This window comes from Phacochoerus africanus, chromosome 8 (genome assembly GCF_016906955.1).
Source record: "Phacochoerus africanus isolate WHEZ1 chromosome 8, ROS_Pafr_v1, whole genome shotgun sequence".
Classification (NCBI taxonomy): Eukaryota; Metazoa; Chordata; class Mammalia; order Artiodactyla; family Suidae; genus Phacochoerus; species Phacochoerus africanus.
In genome coordinates, this window is record NC_062551.1 from 89178214 (window position 1) to 89199688 (window position 21475).

Here is a 21475-nt window from a genome sequence, read left to right on the forward strand (position 1 = left end):
TCTCTCCTCCCAGCCCCACTTCTTCTGCTCCTTCAACTATTTCTTACCTAAAATGCTCTGAGTTCATCATCACCTTAGGTCTTCTTTTAAAGCTGGTACTTAGTCCATACGAACATAATGTATCAAGTGGATTGATTTGAGAGATCCAGTTGGTAAGATTTTTGCTTTGTTTTGTTTCTCTGAATGCAACTGCATTCCTCACTGAGAGCACAGATGGAAGGAAATGAGTGACTCCCCTGTTTTAGTCTATAATCCTTCTATGGAATTAATTCATCCTCCTCTCAATTCTGGGATCACACTCGCCTCCCGCTTTTCACTGATATTTATCCCCAAACAGCTTGATACCTTGGCTCCTTCTTTGGGATCTTGTTGGAGTTCTCCTTGCCCCCTGCCCTCTTCTCTCAGATCTATGCCACTAATGTACGCTGTCAGACAAGGTGGTAGCTCTTGAGGTCAGATTCTTTCCTCATGCCAAATACAGTAGCAAACAGAGACATTCAACAGCGCCAAGGCTACAGAGCCAATGCCTAACTCTGGGATGCAAAGACTTTTTTTTGGAATCTAAAGTTTTTTTGGGAATCTTAAGGTTTTTTTTTTTTTAAGAAGATCTTATAAAAAAGCAAGAGAACAAACTAATAAACCCTTTCACCACAACATTAGAAACGACCACTCTCCATTATAACTCTGGGGCAGGTGACAGGGGAGACAGAATCCAAGGCACGGAAACCCTGTACAAAGGTCTGCAGATGTTCTGTTCGGCAGCTGTCTTGCAGGCCAACACCTCATCATCTGCTTCAGTAACAAAGGAGTTTGGGCTACTTCTGGAATGACCAAACAGGATCTTGCCACCTGCCAAGCTCACAACACTAAGATTAATTTAATCTGTTTCCCGCTCTCCCAGACTGCTTTGCTCCTGCTTAGGGGAAAGCAGCTTAAACTTGCAGAAACCTGCCCTGCTGGCCCCAAGGGCGAAAAGACAGAGACAAAGAAATACTCTATCTTTGGAATTCTTCTTCACACAGTTCCCCTGACAGGTGAGGGCTGCTGGGATTCTCACAGGTCTCAAATGCCTTCACACAGCGTTCAGGCACCTGGATCTGAAAGGTGGAGGCCAGGACACCCTGAGTAGGAGCGGCCCTGGGAGGGAAGGAAAGCCAGGCTTCAGTGGCGGGGCGGGAGGGTAGAATCTAGCCTTTAATTGAAGCTGACTACAACGGGCTAGGTACTCAGATCCGAATGAACAAAGCAGTGTGCTCTGGGGGAGTCAATACCTAATATATGCCTCAACCTCTATGCTGCTTCTCCACTAGGGGCTCATAGGCTCAGGTAGAAACAGCCCTTCTAGGGATGGGAGAAAACAGAAAGGGACCCCCCCCCATCCCAAGTGGCCCCATCTGTGAAATTATCTGCTATGGGGCTGATCTCCTCTACTAGGCAAAGCAGGTGTCTTTAGGCAGGGCTGTATCTTCGGGGGTCAACCCAGTGTCCAAGGTCTGGCAGCCGTTTAATGGCTGCTGAACTGGGGTGTGTGGAACCTGTGGTCTCCGCCTTCACGGTTGCCCAAAGAGTACAGATCTCTGCACGCTTTCAACAGCAACTTGTCACCAGCCGAGGTTTGTAAATCATTTTCTGAAGTGATAATGACTGCCAGCGGCTGGGCTGGTGCCTGCCTCCCAGAGTGGCATTTCTGAGTACCTGGCTATAAAAAAGAGTAAGAGCTACTCCTTAGCACATTTCTTCTTGTTAGAGCAGGGACTTCTTCAGCAGAAGGGAGATACAGCCTTACACTGACCCCAAAGACTGGAGCTCCAGATTCCTGGGCCCCTTTGAAATATTAATGCTGGCTTTGGGCATTCAGAAAGGCATGCCGGCCTTTAGAGGCGGAGGCTGGAGGCTGCTCTAAAAACAGCCCCGTGCCCAGGGCCTGGAGGTAGGTGTCCAGACAGGCTGAGCTCTCCTGCCCGCTGAGGACAGAGGTCAGGCTGGCCCCAGCTATGCACCATCTGAGCCACTTCAGAACCAGTTATGATGCTCTTTACAAGCACAGATAAGACAAAAATCACCAGTGATGCTGAAATACAGTTCAGTACTAACATTTATTGGAGGTATTTCAGATGACCTGGCTGTTCATTCTAGATGCCCTTAAAACAAGAAGCCCTGAAGACCTGACCTCAGAGGAAATGGAGGCCAAGCAGAGACCCTCCTCCCCTCGGCTTGGCCAGTGGCTACTTCTACTTTCTCTAGACCTAAGGAGAAAGGAGTATTTTATTTATTTATTTATTTATTTATTTATTTATTTATTTGCCTTTTTTTCCCCCCTAGGGCCGCTCCCGCAGCATATGGAGATTCCCAGGCTAGGGGTCCAATCAGAGCCGTAGCCACCAGCATACACCAGAGCCACAGCAACGCGGGATCCGAGCCGTGTCTGCGACCTACACCACAGCTCACGGCAACGCCGGATCGTTAACCCACTGAGCAAGGCCAGGGATCGAACCTGCAACCTCATGGTTCCTAGTCGGATGTGTTAACCACTGTGCCATGACGGGAACTCCGAAAGGAGTATTTTAATTCACAAGACTTCTAGCGACCCTTGCGTGGCAGTAGCAGGAGTGAGACAGAGCTAATGAAGTTAATAAAGGATTTAAGGAAGCAGAGTAGGTGATAACATGGCTCATTTGCTTGTAGCAAATTCTGCTCAACAAATGGCAAAACAAGGGCGCTTATACAACACAGAACGTTCTCTCCAGGCCCCTGGCTCTGAAGTCCTGCTTGCTGTGCCTGAGCTTAGCAGGACAGTCATGTGGCCAGGAGGGCTGACAGCAGGATTCGTAAACAACTGCTTGCTCTTGACAGACCCTGAATGGAGCACCTGCACAGGGACGCCCCGGGCAGCCGCATCCCAGGCCACATCCCAGGCTGAGAGCAGCTGACGCAGAGCCCATCGCACCTGGCAGCGGGCGCCACACAACATGGTGAGCTGAGGGCCCAGCCCTCTGGAAAGGCTGCGGCCACTTGTTATAACCTCATTATATTTTGGCCCCTGAAGAAATCAGTGCCACTGTGAGTGAGGGAAGCAAGCCATCTCATGTAAGCACCAATCTGCTGAGAGATGGAGGGGGGCGAGAGAAAGCGGGGGGTGGGGGTGGGGTGGAGAGCAGGGAGAGAGGCGGAAGGAGGAATGGCACTCTATCTGGGACCCTGACAGAGTCTGAGTCAATTAAAGAGATTCACCTTGTTAACAACCGTCTTTAAAATGCAGATATACAGCTATGGCCATTCACATCTTGCTGTGACTTGCTGGACTCAGAGAGGCAGATGGCAGTCCTCCAAGTTCAGGGACAGAAGGTTTGGAGGGAGGGGTGGGGGGTGGAGAGTGGACATTTTGGATCAAGGGCACTAGAGCACAGAGGACTGGACTCAGAAGGGCCCAGGGTCTAATATCTTAATTTTCCATAGGAAGAAAAGGGTGCATAGTTAAAAGTGTGCATTTTAGAATCAAGGCAAGAGTGGATGCCTTGAAACTCCCTTCTAAAACACGCACAAAAGGAGCTCTGATGGGAAAAATCGCCCCTTCCCACCCTGCTTCCCCTGAAAACCAGAAGGCCGGAGGCACCAATGCCAAATGTTTCTAACTTTTGCAATTCTGCTAAGGTCCGAGTTGTCAGACGCACAAGAAGTCCTGGCCTCCAAGACACACAGCAGCCTGTGGCTCTCTCACACAGGTGCCATCTCCATCTTGCCCCGCAAACACCTCTGCTCTCAAGGGCATCTCCGGAGAGGGTAAGAAAGGGCTGTGACATGAGGGTCCCTTTGGGGCACTTTGCTGAGTCACAGGAGGGCAAGGCCCTGGGTCCATACCTGGTGCCTGCAGAGGAGCTGGTGGGCACAATGAAAGGGAGGCTGGGTCAGGTGGCTCCAGACAGGCCTCAGAGTCACTTGGAGTGACCTTGCTGAGTCTGGGTTAAGAGGATTGGAGAGCAGACAGGCTTCCAGGGTCTCAAGCATCTGGGTCTGTTAGGGAGGGCTCCCCCTCCCCCGTGGCCATTACCATACAGCTGACTCTCATACTGTCTCTCAGGACACAGGCAGAGAGAGCGGCCCTTCTGACTCACCCACAGTCCCCAGCGAAAGTGTACATAAGCTGAATTGTAAACAGCTGAATGCTCTCCAAGCGGCCACCCCCAGCTCTGGAGGAAGAAATCAATGGAGCGAACAGCCGCCCTGCCCGCGTGGCTCCGGCCGCCGGGAGCTGGGAGGCTGGAGGGGGAGGGATTTCCAACAGCTGCAGGCACTGCTTCCCGGCCGGCCGTGGGCCGAGGACCTGGTCACTGTGATAGCTCACTCCAACTGCGGGAGCCACAGAGACTTCGAAAAGAGCTCTACGCGCTGGAGCCAGGCCCACGATAACCAGTGCCAAGGTCGAGGGCTCCCAGATATCCCGACGTCACAGTTCTCCAGCAGACGCTGTGATGGCAAAAACCAATGGGAGAGGCTCCCCACTAGACATGAAGATGGCAGGAGAGAGGACGAATGCCAGAGCGGCAAGAGCACTGGCTCTGGGGCAGACCTGGTTCCACCCTGGATTACCTGTGCAGCTGCAAGCACACGTACCTGCTGTGCAGCTTAGTTTCTCTATTCATAAAAATGATGATCACGTGGTTCATCTGGCAGGGGTACAGTGAGTATTAGAGTTTGCACATGTAAAATGTCTGGCACACATTTAGAAGCTATGCTACAGAGCAGTTAAGACTTTGGGATCAGAAGGACCCTATGCTTTAATACTAGTTTGATTTTCCAGGCAAGTTACTCTAGGCCTCAGTTTCCTTATCTGTAAAACGGGGTTCTTATCTCTGTCTCATATGGCTATGGTAAGGATTAGATAAGATAATTCAGGTAACACAGTAGAAGAGGCCTGCCATGGCCACTGAAGGGCTCACATCACTGAGACTTCAGAGGTTAGAAAACTGCTCTAGTCTCACTCCCACTAAGTCTAGCCTCTTTCAGCCTCAGAGCAGAGCTGTTCTTTCACTGGCCCAAACTCATGTATCACTCATGTTCCTCAGATGCTCTGGTCCAACTCAAGAGCATCCTGTCCTTGAACTCCTGAGGTGAGGCTTCGGGAAGAAATCTTACTTCCACCTTGACGATGACTGCAGCACAGGGGAAACGCAGCTGCCCTTCAGGGCAGATCACGCATCTCAATTCACCTTCAACAGTCACTCATCCAAAGGATGAGACAACTGTCTGATTCCCTTCCCATTCATTTCTTTTATAGAGTCCTAGGATATCACAGAAAAACCCCAGGAACCAGACAAGAGAACTTAGGAAAAAAAATAAAGATCCACTTTTCCCAGTGGTTCTTGTAATGCCAGGAGGTGGTTTAACCTAGGAAAAGAAATGGGTTTAAAGGGCTGAAAACGAAATCATGGAAGATGGATTTCTAGCCGTTAAAAAAAAAAACCTAGATGTTTAGAAAACTCCCTAATTATTTCCAGGCTGTTAACAAGGAAAGGCCACCATTTTACCTGATATGATGCCCTATTTATTTACCAACTGCAGTAGCATAATATTTTTAGATAAATTGGGGGGATTGGGGGGCGGGGAGAGAAAGAGCCTGAGCGCTCTAGAGAAAGCTAAGCCTCTGTTGCTTTGTCCGTATAAGACATATAATACTTATCACAATAATTTCTGCTCTTAGAATACACAGTCCCCTTTCTTCAGTAACCGCTGTCTCCAATCACCCTACTTTGCTGTCAATCAGCTGATAGAAGAGATTAATACTGATTACTGGAGGCATGAGAATGTGGATTTAATTGATTTAAAAAAATATATTTGATTCACATTAAAATTGTTTTAATTTAGAGTATCATTTGCTTTGTTTAAAAATATCTTGGAGTTCCCATAGTGGCACAGCGAAAACAAATCCAACTAGGAACCGTGGAGTTGCTGGTTCGATCCCCGGCCTCACTCAGGGGGTTAAGGATCCAGCATTGCCATGAGCTGTGGTATAGGTGGCAGACGCAGCTCGGATCTGGCGTTGCTGTGGCTGTGGCGTATGCTGGCAGCTGTTGCTCCGATTAGACCCCTAGCCTGAGAACCTCCATATGCTGCGGCGGGTGTGGCCCTAAAAAAAAAAAAGCAATAAATAAATGTCTTAACATAGTGTGGATTTCAGCCACATATGGATGGTCTGAAATATGCTAAAGATATCAGTAACTAGGGATAATTATACAGTATTGGAGACATAATAGCCATGCAACTAGAGCTTCAAAAATAACTCCTAGCAGTCATGAACTCTCATTTTCTTGCCAACAGTCTCAGTATCAGCATCAGGCCTGCTCCTTCTAATTTACTGGTCCAGAGTTTGGTTATGACATGGCATCTCATAGTTAGCACTTCTTAAGAGAAGCTGTGAAGAAAGAAGCTGCTAAGAAGAAAATCACTGAATAAACCTTTTTTTTAAAGAAAGTCATAATAGCAAACTGGGACTCTCTTCAGCATCTGGATCAACCTCAGAACACTGGCAATCCCTATTTAATAGCAATCATTTCTTTGACAGACATAGAAAGAATGTTCTCTTTCGGGCTTATCTAAACTAAAAACATCATTTGGGAATCTAAAGAATCGGAATCCCCACCTATAAAGTTTATTACGCTGGCCTAGATGGTCTTACAATGAATCACACAGCAATAACTTATCATTTAAATTATATGCTATGTTCCTTACTATATTTTTATCTTCAAAAAGTAACCGTTCTTGGAGCTCCTGTCATGGCTCAGCGGTTAACGAACCCGACGAGCATCCATGAGGATGCAGGTTTGATCCCTGGCCTCGCTCAGTGGGTTAAGGTTCCGGCGTCGCTGTGAGATGTGGTGTAGGTCAAAGACACGGCTTGGATCTGGTGTTGCTGTGGCTGGCGGCTACAGCTCCAATTTGACCCCTAGCCTGGGAACCTCAACATGCCAAGGGTACGGCCCTAAAAGGACAAAAAGACAAAAAAAAAAGTAGTCATTCTTGATTGCACAACTCTTTTTTTTTTTTGGCTGTTCCCACAGCACGTGGAGTTCCCAGGCTGGAGATCGAATCTGAGCAGTACCTGCCACCTATGCCATAGCTGTGGTAACACTGGATCCTTAACCCACTGTGCTGGGCCAGGGATTGAACCCTCATTACCACAGAGACAATGCTGTATCTTTAACCCAGGGCACCACAGTGGGAGCCCCAACAACTCTTGAATAACTATAAAATAGCCCATTTCTTGACCATGTCAATTACACTCTACTTTTGTTACTGAGGGGGGAAAAAGCCCAGAATCTCTAAGTCTGTTGTCTTGGATAAACAAATGGTTGACTATTTTCCTAACAAATGTCATACAGCTAAATTAAAGATGGTTTTGCTTCTTAGTTTCTTTGCAAGTATCAAATCAGCGTTCTGATGCAGCTAAATTCAAACTGAAATATTTAAGCAAGTCAATGCTTAAAATGAAGCCTGCATCTATTTGAACTGTCAATAAGCAATTCAAGTTATCTTCAATAGGCCCACTTTACACAATTTTAACAGAACACATATTCAGAGTCTTTTAAGCCAGTGACTCACATTGTAGTTTAAACCATGCCATAAAAGCACTGAAAACGTAAATCTGTGTCTGTTCATACCTCTACCTTGAAGGGTAGTCCAGCTTTGATTTCCATCAGAGACAAGGTGCTAAGTCACTGCAGAGAGAGTCATTTCTGTTCCTGGTACAAAGGCCTCATGAGAGAAGATTGCATAAGGCAGTCAGGCCTCATCGTGCTTTTCCACGGGGGTGGAAAACACAAAAGCATCTCTACAGTCACTTTTGTGAGATTCCTCCCGACCACAGAAAATCATCATCTTCATCTTCCAGTTGCAAAACGGCACCAAAAAAAGGGACTAAAAGAGAAACTACACTTTTATGAAGGTTCTTTAGTCTCATTTCCCTACTCTCATCTCTCTATTTTTGCAGGAGAGAATCTTTTTCAGGACAGGACCAAATGTGTCTGGAGAGTAAATGGCATTGTACAGCTGGGAGAACTTTAATATAACCTTGGACTGACCAAGAGGGAAAAAACAAAACAAAAAAACCCTCAGTGAATGTCACACTAACATGGAGCAGCATTGCTGGACCTGGAGCCACCATCCTATCCTATTCCCTAGGTTTTTCAATTTAAATTTTATGGTGGCTTACTGATCCATGCCGGCTGAAAGAGAAGAAGTTTGACAGAAAGGGGGTGTACTTTAGTCGGCAAATGGTTACCAAATGCCTAGCATGAGGCCCGAAGCCCAAAGGAGGACAGGGACTTAGAGGAAGAGTCTAAGGGGCTCAAGGTATCCTCTTCACACATTGGAAACAGGAAAAAACAGATAAAAGGACATTCACCAACTCAGGTCAAAGTTCTTAATTCCAAGATGGTAATCATTTTCCCCCCTGAAAACAAGAAAACTTAGGGAGGGGACAGCCAATGTAAGAGCATGCAAGACCAGAGGTAACAACAATTCAATTTTATAAAATCACATCTATTTATTCCTCTTAGTTTATTCTCTCTCCTGCTGAAAGATCCAAGGGATCCAAAGTATCTGAGACAGGAAATGAGTAAGGCAGGAAAAAGGATGTGGTCTGAAAAAAAGTGGATTTTGGGCCTGAGCCAGAACAAGTCCCAGGCACAGGGTCATAGATGGGGGAAGGGGTCTTGGTGGCAGGAAGAGAAGTCTAGGGTCAATCAGCTTCGATGAGAAAGTCAGTGACAGAGGAGGTATGTCTGGAGAAGCAGAACACTACCTTCCTAAAAGGTTATCCTCCACTGAAATGCAGAGGAACGATGGTTGGAGAGACCTACAGCCAGGACAATCACTGCTGGGACAGAAGGAAGAAGAGCTAGAGTTTCTTCCTTACTTTGAAGGGAGTAGAAATAATATACAGTGAGTGCATGTGACAAAGGTAAATGAGAAATTGAGCCAGGACCTGGAAGAGAAGTGGAAAGGGCCGGGAGGTGAATACATGACGAAATACCAACATTCGTTAAGTAGCCATGTGCCACTTATCAATAAGACAACAGCTTAAAAAAAAAAAAAAAAAGACGGCGGGGGTGGGGAGAAGGGGATGAAAACAGGAGCAACTGCTCACGAAAATTCAGTTGGACAAATAAGAAACCAACTCAAGAACAACAGAAAAAGACGAAGGAACCACCTCCTTTCTCAAGATTAACGCTGGAGAAAAAAGGCATCTATTCTTCCCCGTCTGTGCGGACAAGCCTGGAAACAGACCTTGGGTGGGCTGAGAGACAGAGCTCACAAGATGAGTGCCTGGAAAGGGCAGGTGCCACATGAGCACCACTACCCATCTGCTGGGGCCTCTGTGAGACAAGCCAGCCCTTGTGAAGGAGCCAAGCCAGAAGCGCTGGTTCCCGCCTTGCAGGGACTGGAGCTTGGGTGCAGAAACAGTGGGAAACACATTTGTGTGTATGAGTGATTCAAAAGTACGGCTCTTTCCAAATACAGAGCCAGGTGTTGGGGGGCCTGGTGGGAAAACCACTTTTATATTCTCCACAGTGCCTAGGACGCTGCTTCACATGAAGCTGAAGCCTAGTGAAGGTGTGTGAAATCTGAGCAGAACCCAAACCATTTAGCTGTACGGATATCCTAAGATCCAAGATGGCATCTCTGGCCCTGTAACCAACACAGTCAGTCTCTTTCTTTCTATTCTAGAGTTAAAATGATATGAAACCCAACATTCTTTGTGACCTAAACCTAAGCCCTAATCAATAAACGCTACCACAGGTCTGAGGCCCTGTACTGGAATAAAAAATGGGAAGGGGAAGGGGACTGATATACAGGAACAAGAAGGAAGTTCCTTGACTCTTCAGCCTGCCATTTTCAGACTCATCTAGAAATCCTAGCCATTCCAACATTTGGGTTGACTCAGGAGGGGAGGAAAAATCCCAGGTGAATGATAATTGGATTACCCGGTTATGCCCCAGAGCCAAATGGCTGGAAAAGGCCAGGACAGCAGGGTCTGTATGGTTAAAATGATATTATTTTCTAAACCAAAAATTGAGACATGCGGCTGAGAGACAATGAGGTGGAATATTTTAAACTGGGGTTGTCCTAGAAAAATCCGGGACATATAGTGGATTTAGGTCGGTAGCTTATTTCACAACAAGGGATCCTCTGGGTGCAAGATGCTAATGGAAGGGGCTTAAAGATCTAGGATGGGAGCTATCTGAGGGGAGAGCTGTCACTGATTTGTTAAGCAGGAAAAGGAAAAGAGTGTGTCTGCAGACAGCACAGGAAGAAGGTCAACATTCTAAGTACGGAGCAGGAAGGAAAGGAAAGTTGATTAGAACTGAAAGTATGTCAGTGAAATCTGTTCAGGTCTCAAATGCGGCCTTGCGGGAGGGATGGTGAGGGTATCCCTGGCACAAACTGGTATCCAACAATACAGGAGTCGGGGGCTAGAGGTTCACATTGCAGGTTCACCATCGGTTTGCACCGTGACCTTGGGCAAATTATTTCCCTCTCTGTGGATTACACTATAACAGAGAATCTCACAAATCCCGATTTTAATGTAAAGAATCAACAATACACTATGCCTTCATTCGGCATGGGAAGGAGAGAAACACTTCTAAAAATGGAAGAGAAGACACAGAGCAGCCTGTCCTTTTCCATCCAATTAAAAACCTCGTGAGACTGAACTAGATTAAAAACAAAACTCTCCGGTGAAGCACCAGGCCCTCTAAGAGAGGCAGTCAGTCCCCTACCCAGAGAGTACAGCGGATGCCAGCAGCCTTGCCCCTAAACGGACCGTCCATCCCTGGCAGAGCGCAGTCCCGGAGGACAGAAGCGGAGGTGGGGTGTGCGGGGGCTCGGGGTAGCGACGGGGACACACGGAAGCGTTCGGCACGCCGAAGGTGACACAGCGGCTGCCGAGGGTGTGAGGGGCAAGCAGGGTCTCCGACGACGGAGGGAGGCGTAGGGCACCTCCCTGGCGCCGAGAGGGCGAGAGTCGCGGGCTGGCACGGCCTGGCAGCCGAGTAGGCCCAGGCCGGGAGTGGCACCGGAGGGCGGTGCCCAGTGTCCAGTGCGGCGAGCGGGCGCCGCGGTACCCCTCCTGGCGAGAACCCCTCCCCCGCCACGGGCACTGACCTGTCCAGGGCCCGGCTGGGCCTGGCCGGGCGGGGCCTACGGAGCCCCTCGGCCGGGCGCCGCCTCGCGCGGGGTCCCGGGCCCAGGCGGGCCGCCTCCTCTCCGCCGGGAGCCTCCGAGCCGGGGCCCGGGGCTGCCGCGGCGCATCCGACCGCACGGGCCGAGCCGGCGTCCACAAAGGGCGGCAGAGGCGCGAGGCCGGGGCAGGGGCGCGGGCGGCGGCCGGATTGCGCGCGCGCGGCGGGCGCTCGAGGGCTGCAGCCGCCGCGGAGACAATGCAGCGCGTCCCGGCAGGGCTCCCGCGGCCGCCTCCGCCGGGGGCGGGGCGAAGCGCGGGGCGGGGCCTGGAGGCGCGGGGCGGGGCCTCCGGGAGGCGGGGAGGCGGGGCGCCGGCGCGGAAGCCGGGCCGCGCGCTTCCTTTGTGCTGTCGCGCCGGCCCCGCCCCGCGCCCTCCCGAGGCGCTACGAGGCCGGCGGCTGGTTAGGGACGTCAGGCTTTGGTTTAGAGAGGCGAGCGTCACGCCACGCCGCCGTTTGCCTTCGCCTGGTCAAAATTCCCCAGTGCGGTGGTGGACTGTGACTCCCGCCTCGGCCAAGTCGAAGGCAGAAGAATAACGACTAGCAGTAATTGAGTGCTTAACATGTCAAGCCCTACATGTGCGCACTCAGCTCTCACTTAGTGTTTACAATAACCCCACAAGTAGTCATTATCCTCCCCAGTGGGAACTGAGGATCAGAGAGGTTAAGTAATGACCAAAGTGACCCAGTTACACCTCCATAAACGGGGATAATGCCTGCTCTTTAGGCTTACTGTGAAGGTTAACTGAGGGCATTATACAAATTGCCTGCAGTGCCTGGCACACAGTCGGAGCCCAATAAATGTAACTTTTCTTCCTAAACCACACTAGTTTAAAGTGAACTGTCCTAGGGAAGCACATTCATTCAGTAGGTGTGCTGGAGCCTGCAAGACTCCCAAGTCACTACCTTCTTCCCACCCTAGCTTTATGCTGAATTTCTCCATGCGTGACTTCTATCTCCAACATATTCTTACCTTTCTTTACCTTTCATATCCCCACCCCTTCCACTCCAGGCCTCATCCTTTTCCTTTGTTTCCATGGTGTGCATTTTATTCCCTGATTGTTTACTTTGCTCCCTTTCTCTTTCCTCCATTCCCTTTCTCCCCACAGCCATACTATTTTTCAAAATTTCAAAGCCTTCTTTCATTGATATTCACATTTCCTCCCCCTTTCTGCCTTTGCATTTCTTACACTTACATTTTGCTTTATAAATGAAGGTAACACAAGGTTAAATACTCAACTTCTCTATTCCTCAAACATGCTCCTACTTTCCTGTCTCCATACCTGTATTTCACTAGTCCCTTCCGGAATGCCCTCTTCCCCACCTCCAGGTGTCCAAGTCTTACCTATCTTTCGAGGTCTAGACTCAAGAACAATGGTTGGCGAACTTTTTCTGTAAAGGACCAGATAATAAATATTTCAGACTTTGCAAGCCATGTGGTCTCTATTGCCACTACTCAACTGTGCTGCTGTAGCAGGAAAGCAACCACAGACAACACTAAATGAATGAATGTGGCTGTGTTCTAACAATATTTATGGACATAGAAATTTGGATGTCATGTAAAGACCATTATTGGCTCGTGGGCTATACAGACTCTGGTGATGTGATGAATCTGGCCCTTGGGATGTAGTTTGCCAATCCTTGCTCTAGAACAATGCCCATCTGTCCTGATCACCTCTACTTGGCAGGAACTTTTGCTTTCTTAACTTTTAAAGGACTTACCTATAATCCTTCTATGACATTTATCATATCTCTTTTTTTTTGTCTTTTGTCTTTTGTGTTGTTGTTGTTGTTGCTATTTCTTGGGCCACTCCCGCGACATATGGAGGTTCCCAGGCCAGGGGTCGAATCGGAGCTGCAGCCACCGGCCTACGCCAGAGCCACAGCAACGCGTGATCCGAGCCGCGTCTGCAACCTACACCACAGCTCACGGCAACGCCGGATCGTTAACCCACTGAGCAAGGGCAGGGACCGAACCTGCAACCTCATGGTTCCTAGTCGGATTCGTTAACCACTGCGCCACGACGGGAACTCCATATCTCATTTTTTTTGGTATTTTTTTCTGTGCATTTCTCATCTTTTCCAGCAGACCTTAAGTCCCTGAAGGTAGTGTACAGACCTTACTTTTCTGTGGATTACCTCCTGTCCCACGTGCTTTGCACAGAGCTGGAATTCAAACATCTACAGAATGAATAGCTCAATCTCGGGGGGTTGACAATTGTTTCCTCTGCACGTAACTTACTTTCATCATGAGTTAGTACCTCAGGAGCAGCATGCTTTGTTATATGTGTATCATCTTGATTAGATTTCAGAAAGAGGATTTTTAAGAGCTTTATAGACAACAAAGAAAGGTCGGCAAACGCCAGTTCATTTAGGAGTTGTTGGATAACAAATGCTTGAACAAAGAATGTTGATTATCACCAACCTGCAGACAGGGCATGTGTCTTCAGTCAGATCCTATTCAATATTTCTATCATCAGCAAATTGGTTAAAGACAAAGGAAACACACTATATGATTTACAGATGGCAAAGTTAAGCAGAGGCATTCATATAAATGAATGACAAAATTCAGATATAAAACATGTCTGCTCCACTACTTACTCTCTCTGTGCCTCAGTGTTCTTATCTTTAAAATGCCCATGATAAAATTTCCTGCTTCAGGGGGTTGCTGTCAGGATTAAATAAAGGAATGCATATAAAACTGGCAGAGCAGACTCATTAAATATGAGCTATTCACTATTAGCATTTTCTGGCTAAGCTAGAACTGTGGGCTAAATTCACAAGGTAACATTTAACAGATATAATTCATCATATTTCAGCACAGATATAAACTGTATGAGTTCGAGATGGAGAAGACCTGAAGTGATCGTGGTCTATATCGAAAGAAAATGCAAGTAGTTCCTGTTGTGGCTCAGTGGTAAGAAATCCGACTAGTATCCTTGAGGATGCAGGTTTGATCTCTGGCCTCGCTCAGGGGGTTAAGGATCTGGTGTTGCCGTGACCTGTGGTATAGGTCACAGACATGGCTCGGATCCCAGTTGCTGTGGCTGTGGCGTAGGCCGGCAGCTGCAGTTCTGATTCAGTCCCTAGCCTGGGAACTTCCAGATGCCATGGGTGTGGCCTTAACAAGAAAAAGAAAAAAAAAAAGAGAGAGAGAGAGAGGGAGAGAGAGCGAGAGCGAGAGCGAGAGCGAGCGAGCGAGCGAGAGAGAGAGAGAGAGAGAGAGAGAGAGAGAGAGAGAGAGAGAACAGAAACCACAAAAGCAAAAATGGAAACAAAACCCAAACCCAAGCCCTCTGGGATTCAGGTGACACAGTGCTCTGGGAACCCATGGTATCATTCCCCTGGATGGGAGGAGTGACTGTGGGACCATAGGTGCAACATCCTATTGAAGGAAGGTGAAGCAGTTACCCCTGGAGCCAAAGTCTGGTGCTACCCTTTTATATCTGCGTGACCTGGAGCCTCTTTGAGCTTTTGTTTCCTCCTCTAAATAAAACAATCATATTTATCTCTCAAAGCTATCGGAAATGAGTAAAAGAAAATTTAGAACTTGGCAATAACTGACTCATTTTGCTGTACACCTGAAACTAATACAACATTGTAAGTCAACCACACTCCAATAAAGTTTAAAAAAAAATTGGCACGCAGTAGGTGTTTGACAAATTTTAGTTCCTCTCTACCATACCATGCAGATCGAGGAGACAGTCCTGCCCCTGGAAGGGCTTATAAAGATAGGTCCAGGTGCCAGCCTATGGCGACTAGGGGCTCTTTATATTTGGAATTAACGTGCTTCATTTTGGGGAGTCACGCTTTAAGGGAATTAGTGGAAAGGTGGAATGTGGCCAGAAAAGAATGATCTGCATGGGGAGGATGGGAGGTCTTGATATGTGATAGGTTAAAAAATGAAATAAATCTCAGATTTCTAGCCTGGAGATTTTCTCTTTTTTAATGAGGGAGGCAGTGGGGGAGAGGAAAGAGACGTAATAGCTGTCTACAAACACTGTAGGGGATGGACTTGGTTACAATCCACAAGACAGACTCAGTGGTGGGAGTTCAGGAGAGCAGATTATGGCTTCATTTGAAGAGCAACTTTCTGATAATTAGAGCAATTCCAGAATGGAATGGGCTGCTTTTCAAAAGGGTGAGCCCTTCTCATCGCAAGTCTGCCAAGAGAATGCTGACCTTCTTACTGTCTTTTAATTTTTCGAACATTCCTTCTCCATATTCTTTGGCTTTCCTTTTCCTTGCTCCCATCCTCTGTTCTTATAGGACATGTATAATTCCTTTGTCCCCAAGTACTTTTCTTCTCATTTTTCCTCGTTCAGCGCCCAAACCCCTTCTCTCTTGGCTCTCCCCGCTCCCACTCCCAGCACACATTTAGTCCAATGTTGGCACTGCCTTCCCGAGTGGTAGGCGGCCCACGGCTCAGAATGTCACAGAATCTGGGCCAAGTTGCTGTGCACACTGGCAGCAAAGGTAAGGAAAGCAAACGGATCGCCGCGGAGGCAGTGGCACTGCTGCGACTCTCCCATCAGGGTAGAGGGATCCAGCAGAGGCTCTTAAAACCCAGGTGTTGGAGAAGCCCGACTGTCACTGAGCACTCACAGAAGAGGGGGGTGTCCCAGAGTTAAGTACCGTGACTTCTAAGATGCTTTCCATGAGCTGCACTCACTCTGAGTCCCCCTCTAGCTCCCCACAGGCATTTCACTCAGCTTTGTGCAATGCAGCCATCTTGCCAGCTGCAAGGAGGCCTTCAGGGAGTTCCCATGGTGGTGCAGTGGAAATGAATCCGACTAGTATCCGTGAGGATGCGAGTTTGAACCCTGGCCTCGCTCAGCTGTGGTGTAGGTCACAGACATTGCTCGGATCCCACATCGAGTGGCTGTGGTGCAGGCCGGCAGCTGCAGCTCTGATGTGACCCCTACCCTAGCCTGGGAACTTCCATATGCCACAGGTGCAGCCCTAAAAAAAAGAAAAAAGAAAAAAAGAACGTCCTCAGACCAAGCAAAGCAGAGGGTTGAGGCAACCAGATACCTGTGGACTCTCAACCTGCCATATGGATATGTGGATGCGTTTGACATATCCAGTGAGGATGGAGGCCTCATCTGGAACTTTCCATTCTCCTTTTCTTTTTCCATCCTTTTATAGCTTCCGAGTCCCCTTTATCTTTGCTTCATATTCTCACTCCTCCCTCTCTTTCTACCTACCTGGCTTTTTTCTTGCCCCTTGGGGCTTGCGATAGTTTCCTTCCCACTCTAGATGCCCAAGTGACATGTGCCAGAGGATGGCAAGGAAGGCCGACTCTCTCCCCTCCCCCGAGGGCCCCGCTACACCTCATACCGTGAGCCGGGGACTGCTGGATGTTGGGACTCTTGGGCACAGGCAAGCCACTTGGCAGGGCAGTGACGATGGCTTGCTGATGTGGTGATGGGCCAGACCGCGTCTCAGGCACACTCTTCTCCCCAGGTACCACTTCCTTCCAGTTATCGGGGGTGCACTGCTGGGGCTGTTAAAGGGCAGGACAGAGATGATTTTCTCGTGAATGGCCTCTACATTCCTGGACACGTCCCCTGTTTCCGTGGAGCTTGGGTAGAAGGCAGGGACATTAAGATTCAGCCAGCCCCAAATGAGGGAGAGGCCCCTTTTCTTTCCTGGAGTCCTTGGAGAGGACTTCAGGGCTCAGCCCACCCAGAAACACATCCAAAGCGGGGACTGTGGAGCTGCTTGAGCTGTGTGCTCCCCCTTTGTTCCCTAGACCTTGGGATCAGCTTACTCACCACCGGTGAAGCAGGCTGTAGTTGTAAGATGACAGCTGAGGCGTGCTGGAACCTGCGTTGAGGGGTATGGGGCAGGCCCTCAGGATATCCATTGTGAGGCCCAGCATCTGGCGTGGGAGGGTGACACTGCTGAGTGCTGCCAGGCTTGTGCAGGTTGGCAGAGGGGCACTGGAGAGGCAGGGTGGATGTGACGGGGCCCAACGGCACAGGGTGGGCTTCGGAGCTGGGCTGCAGGGCCAGGCTCGGAGGCACCGAGGCGAGCTGGGTGTGGGACTGGGCTTGGAGCGCTGGCCGTGATGGCTGGGGCGGCGGTGGCGGCGGCTGCTGCTGCTGCTGCTGCTGCTGCTGCTGCTGGATCACAAACTGGGGCTGCAGGTGCTTTGAGGATGACTGGGAGAGGAGCTGGTGTGGCTGTAGTTGAGCATAGGCTGAAGAGGGAGAGACCAGGTCAGGCGGCACAGCTCGGCCTCGTCTTCTGCCATGTCCCCAGCTGTGCTCCCTCCCACCTCCATGTCTAGAAGGGTTCCTAAACTCAGTATCTCTTGCTTTCGCCTTTCACTTAGAACCTGGCCTGGCCCTTGCCATGGCCCAGTTTTCTCTCTCTCTTTTCTTACGTTCTTCCCAGGCTGAAACATTGGGCTCTTGGTGGTCCCTCAAAGCCCAGTGCAAAGCTCGCCTCCTCTGTGAAGCCTTCTTTGATCAATCCAGCCATTTAGAGAAACACTGGATTCTGCAATGTGCTATCTTCTCCCTCTCTTCCGTGCCCTTCACTTGCTTTTCTCTGGCCTGCAACAGGTGCAGCCTCCCATCACCCAACCCAGTTCTGTAAGCCTGGCTCTTTTTTCTTTTTCTCACTGCACCTGTGGCATGTGGAAGTTTCTGGGCCAGGGATCAAACCTGCACCACAGCTGTCACCAGAGCCACAGCAGTGACCATGCCAGGTCCTTAACCCAACACCAGGGAACTCTAAGGCTGGTTCTTATTCACCCTCCTGGCTCTGCACAGGCTGGGCCTCCTCTAGGGAGCATCAGATGCACACATGGCCCTCAGACACTGGTGGGAGGACTACCAGTTTCTGCTGTCAGTGTGGGACCTTGGGCTAGCTGCCTAACCTCTCCAGGCCTTAGGTGCCTGGTCTGAAAATTAAAAAGCAAAAATAGTTCTTACCCAGAAAGTTGTAAGGGTGAAAGAAGAAAAAAACTGTGTGAATAAAGGGAGGGAAACCTAATGTGCATAGCAAGTGCCTGGCACATAGACATGGTCAGTCATTTCTAGCTATAATTAAAATTACTACTTCAGTCTTGGTTTAGGTTCTCAAAGTATCCTGGGCTCGCCTTTTTCATCATGATGTTTCTTAGCTGTCTTGCAGATCATGAACCCCTGGTGATCAGAAACTATCATGTGTGTCTTTATCTAGAACCTCACATGATGCCTAATATTAGATGGGGGCTAAATAAATAAACCTATTATTCTGTGCTGGCATTCACGTGTTGCCATTTGCTGCTTGCCCTCTCTTCTTCCATTTTATTTTATTTTAAATGATTTTTATTTTTTCCATCATAGCTGGTTTGCAGTGTTCTGTCAGTTTTCTACTGTGCAGCAAGGTGACCCAGTCACACATGCACACACACATTCCTTTTCCTCACATGATCGTGCTCCATCATAAGTGACTAGCTATCGTCCCCTCTTCTTCCATTTTAACCAGGCTGGCTCATTGAGCTGCGGATTCTTAGACTTCCTAGTCATCCCTCCAGGGTCCAGCTCATGCCTTATAGACAGCAGGGACAGTGGAAATTCAGCACAGGGAGCAAAGGTCTTCACACTGCTCACACTCTGTCTAGTGGCATTCAGGACAGCTGAGTGTCCAGGGCTGCTCAGCTGAATCAGTCCTGCCTGAAAGCCATCCTCCGTAGACGCTCCCACAGCTGGAGGGCCAGCAGAGGCAGGCTGTGCCATGGAAGTACACAGAGGACCGCAGCTGGAACCTCACACTTTTTTTTTTTTTTTTGCTCTTCTTAGCACCATACCCACGGCATAGCCTAGGGGTCGAATCAGAGTTGTAGCTGCCGGCCCACGCCACAGCCACAACAACATGGGATCGGAGCTGCTCTCACGACCTACATCCCAGCTCAAGGCAACACTGGATCCTTAACCCACTGATGAGGCCAGGAATCAAATCTGCGTCTTCATGGATGCTAGTCAGGTTTGTTACCGCTGAGCCACAATGGGAACTCCCACAAATGGGTTTTGATAACCAAAGGCTCCCAGCTAATGAGGGGAATGTAAGTTCTGGGTCCTGAGCTGACAGGTGCAAAGTAAATAGACTTCAGAGAGTTAGGGGAGGTACCTTCTTTCTTGAATGTTGTCTATTTACTCACAAGTTTCCATCGCTCTCATCACAACCCAACATGGACTTCCAAGCAGAATGCCAATGGGAATGGAAAGGAAAGGACAGAAACTAGAGGTGTTAGGGAGAAACAAAATACTCCTTGGAGACCGACTGTTGAAGGCAGTGAAGGAGGGGGGGGTGGTTGGCCCATGGGCTGCAGCCTGGATGGCAGTGAATGATGGGAAATAGGAACGTGGGCAGTGATGAGGCTTTGAGAGAAATGTGCAGGGGTTGAAGTGATGGTAGAATGGCATTTGGTGATTACAAATTTCCCCTGATCCCAACCTATGCCTTGTCTCCTAGTTTTACGCTGAATGGCTCAAAACTTAACAATCAGGAAAAGACTGTTAATTGGCCAAATGATCATCAGAGATTCTTTTAACATGACCGTTGTTGATACCCAAGAGATACGGCAGATGCCACGTAGTGCCTGGCTGGGCTCTAGCGGCCAAAACATCTGCAGTGTGATGGGCTCACTGAAGGCTCCAGTAAAACTTTCCCTCCCTTATTACAAAAACATGAATTGCTGCCCTGGGAACAGTCTAGGGGCTGCTGATCTGAGCTGAGAGTGGGAGGTGGTGCAGGTCAGAGAGGCTAAGAGGGTCAAAGGCCTGTCCCCATTACCCACCGGCTGTGTGGCCTGAGACATGTGCTTTTCCTTCCCAGGGCATCAAGGTTTTATTTGTGAGACAAGAGGTCTGGGCTTGGTGATCACACAAATCTCTTCCAGCTCTACAGTCTGATAGGGGTGACAATCATAGGAAGAGAGTTTAAAATTCAAGGTTTAGGAGTTCCTGTTGTGGCTCAGTGGGTTAAGAACCTGACTAGTATCCATGAGGATTCAGGGTTGATCCCTGGCCTAGCTCATTGGGTTAAGGCTCTGGCCTTGCTGCAAGCTGCGGCATAGGTCGCAGATGCAGCTTGGATCCCGTGTTGCTGTGGCTGTGGCGTAGGCTGTGGCATAGGCTGCTGTGGCTGCAGCTCCCATTCTACCCCTAGCCTGGAAACTTCTATATGCTGCATGTTCGGCCTTAAAAAAAAAAAAAAAGAGAGAGAAAATTCAGGGTTCATAAGGTGGAAAAAGGAGGGTTAGAGAAGAAGAAGCTTCTAGATCTATAGAGCATAGAGTGTAGCAGGCACAGTACACACTTGTTTGTCAAAATTGCAGGAGGCAATTTCGGGCCTCCTGGCCCTGGGTCACTGGGCCTCCCCTCAGTCCCACGATCTCTCCCACTCTGTGCTGCTTGGGGGAAACCGAAGGCCATTGTTTTGGAACAAATGATGCTAAGGTTGGCAACAAAGCTCATGAAAGCTTAAAAGTTCATAGATCAAAGACCCCAGGGTACTTTTGGGAGGCGGAGTGTACATCCTTAACCTTTTGAGGTTAATAAAAAGTGAAGACCATGACTTAACTCCAGCCCTATCCTGGGTCACATTCCTTTCATTTAAAGTTTTCTAACAGCTTTCTAATGGGCCTTTCTGATTCTAGTTTCTGCTCTCTATAATCCGGTAGATTGATATATCTGGTAGATAGATGGCAAATTAATCCTCCTAGTGCACAGATCTGATCCCTGATTAGAAGCCATCAGGGACTCTTCTTTGTCTGTGGTTGTCTAAGGATCCTGGCATTCAGGATCTTCTTATAACATAAATTGACCTTTTAGTTTTTATTATTTCTTTGATCCAAGCCGTCTTTACAGCTCACTGCCCGCTGTACAGAAGCTTGTGCCTTGTCTCATACAGTCTCGAGCACCATATATCAAGTTCTCGTCATCCCTTTCCTGCCACTGATCAGCAGTGGGAGGCTGAGCAAGTCACTGGACCTTTCTGTACCTCTGTGTCATCATTAAAGCGGGGGTAACGACGACACATAACTCATAGTTATCTCAATAAATGACTCATCACCTTTGATAGGCAGAAGTTATGATTCATTTGTTTCTTCCAAAGCACCTGGGATTTGGCAGAGGCTCAGAAGGTACTGCTGAATGAATGAATGAATGAACAAAGAACAACACAGGGGGACTCCAGTTTGTTTGGCCCATAGAACTTTTCCTCTTCAGAGCCCGAATATG

General features: G+C 48.7%; 1 protein-coding gene and 1 long non-coding RNA gene across 4 annotated transcripts in view; one reads left to right on the plus strand and one right to left on the minus strand.

Moving 5' to 3' along the window:
• PHC2 (polyhomeotic homolog 2) overlaps positions 1-21475 on the minus strand; it is a 111534-nt gene that overhangs the window by 13789 nt on the left and 76270 nt on the right. For 2 of the 3 annotated variants that reach the window (XM_047793152.1, XM_047793153.1), the window contains exons 8-9: positions 17015-17442; positions 16578-16743 (exon numbers count right to left, since the gene is read on the minus strand). In XM_047793152.1, the coding sequence (XP_047649108.1) occupies positions 16578-16743; positions 17015-17442 (594 nt within the window). Of the gene's footprint in view, positions 1-11160; positions 11351-16577; positions 16744-17014; positions 17443-21475 lie in introns of those variants that run through there. The other variant, XM_047793154.1, reaches the window with a different exon arrangement.
• LOC125134182 (uncharacterized) lies at positions 3386-5819 on the plus strand. Its single transcript, XR_007136579.1, has 2 exons — positions 3386-3780; positions 4079-5819. It is a non-coding gene; the product is annotated as an uncharacterized LOC125134182 (long non-coding RNA).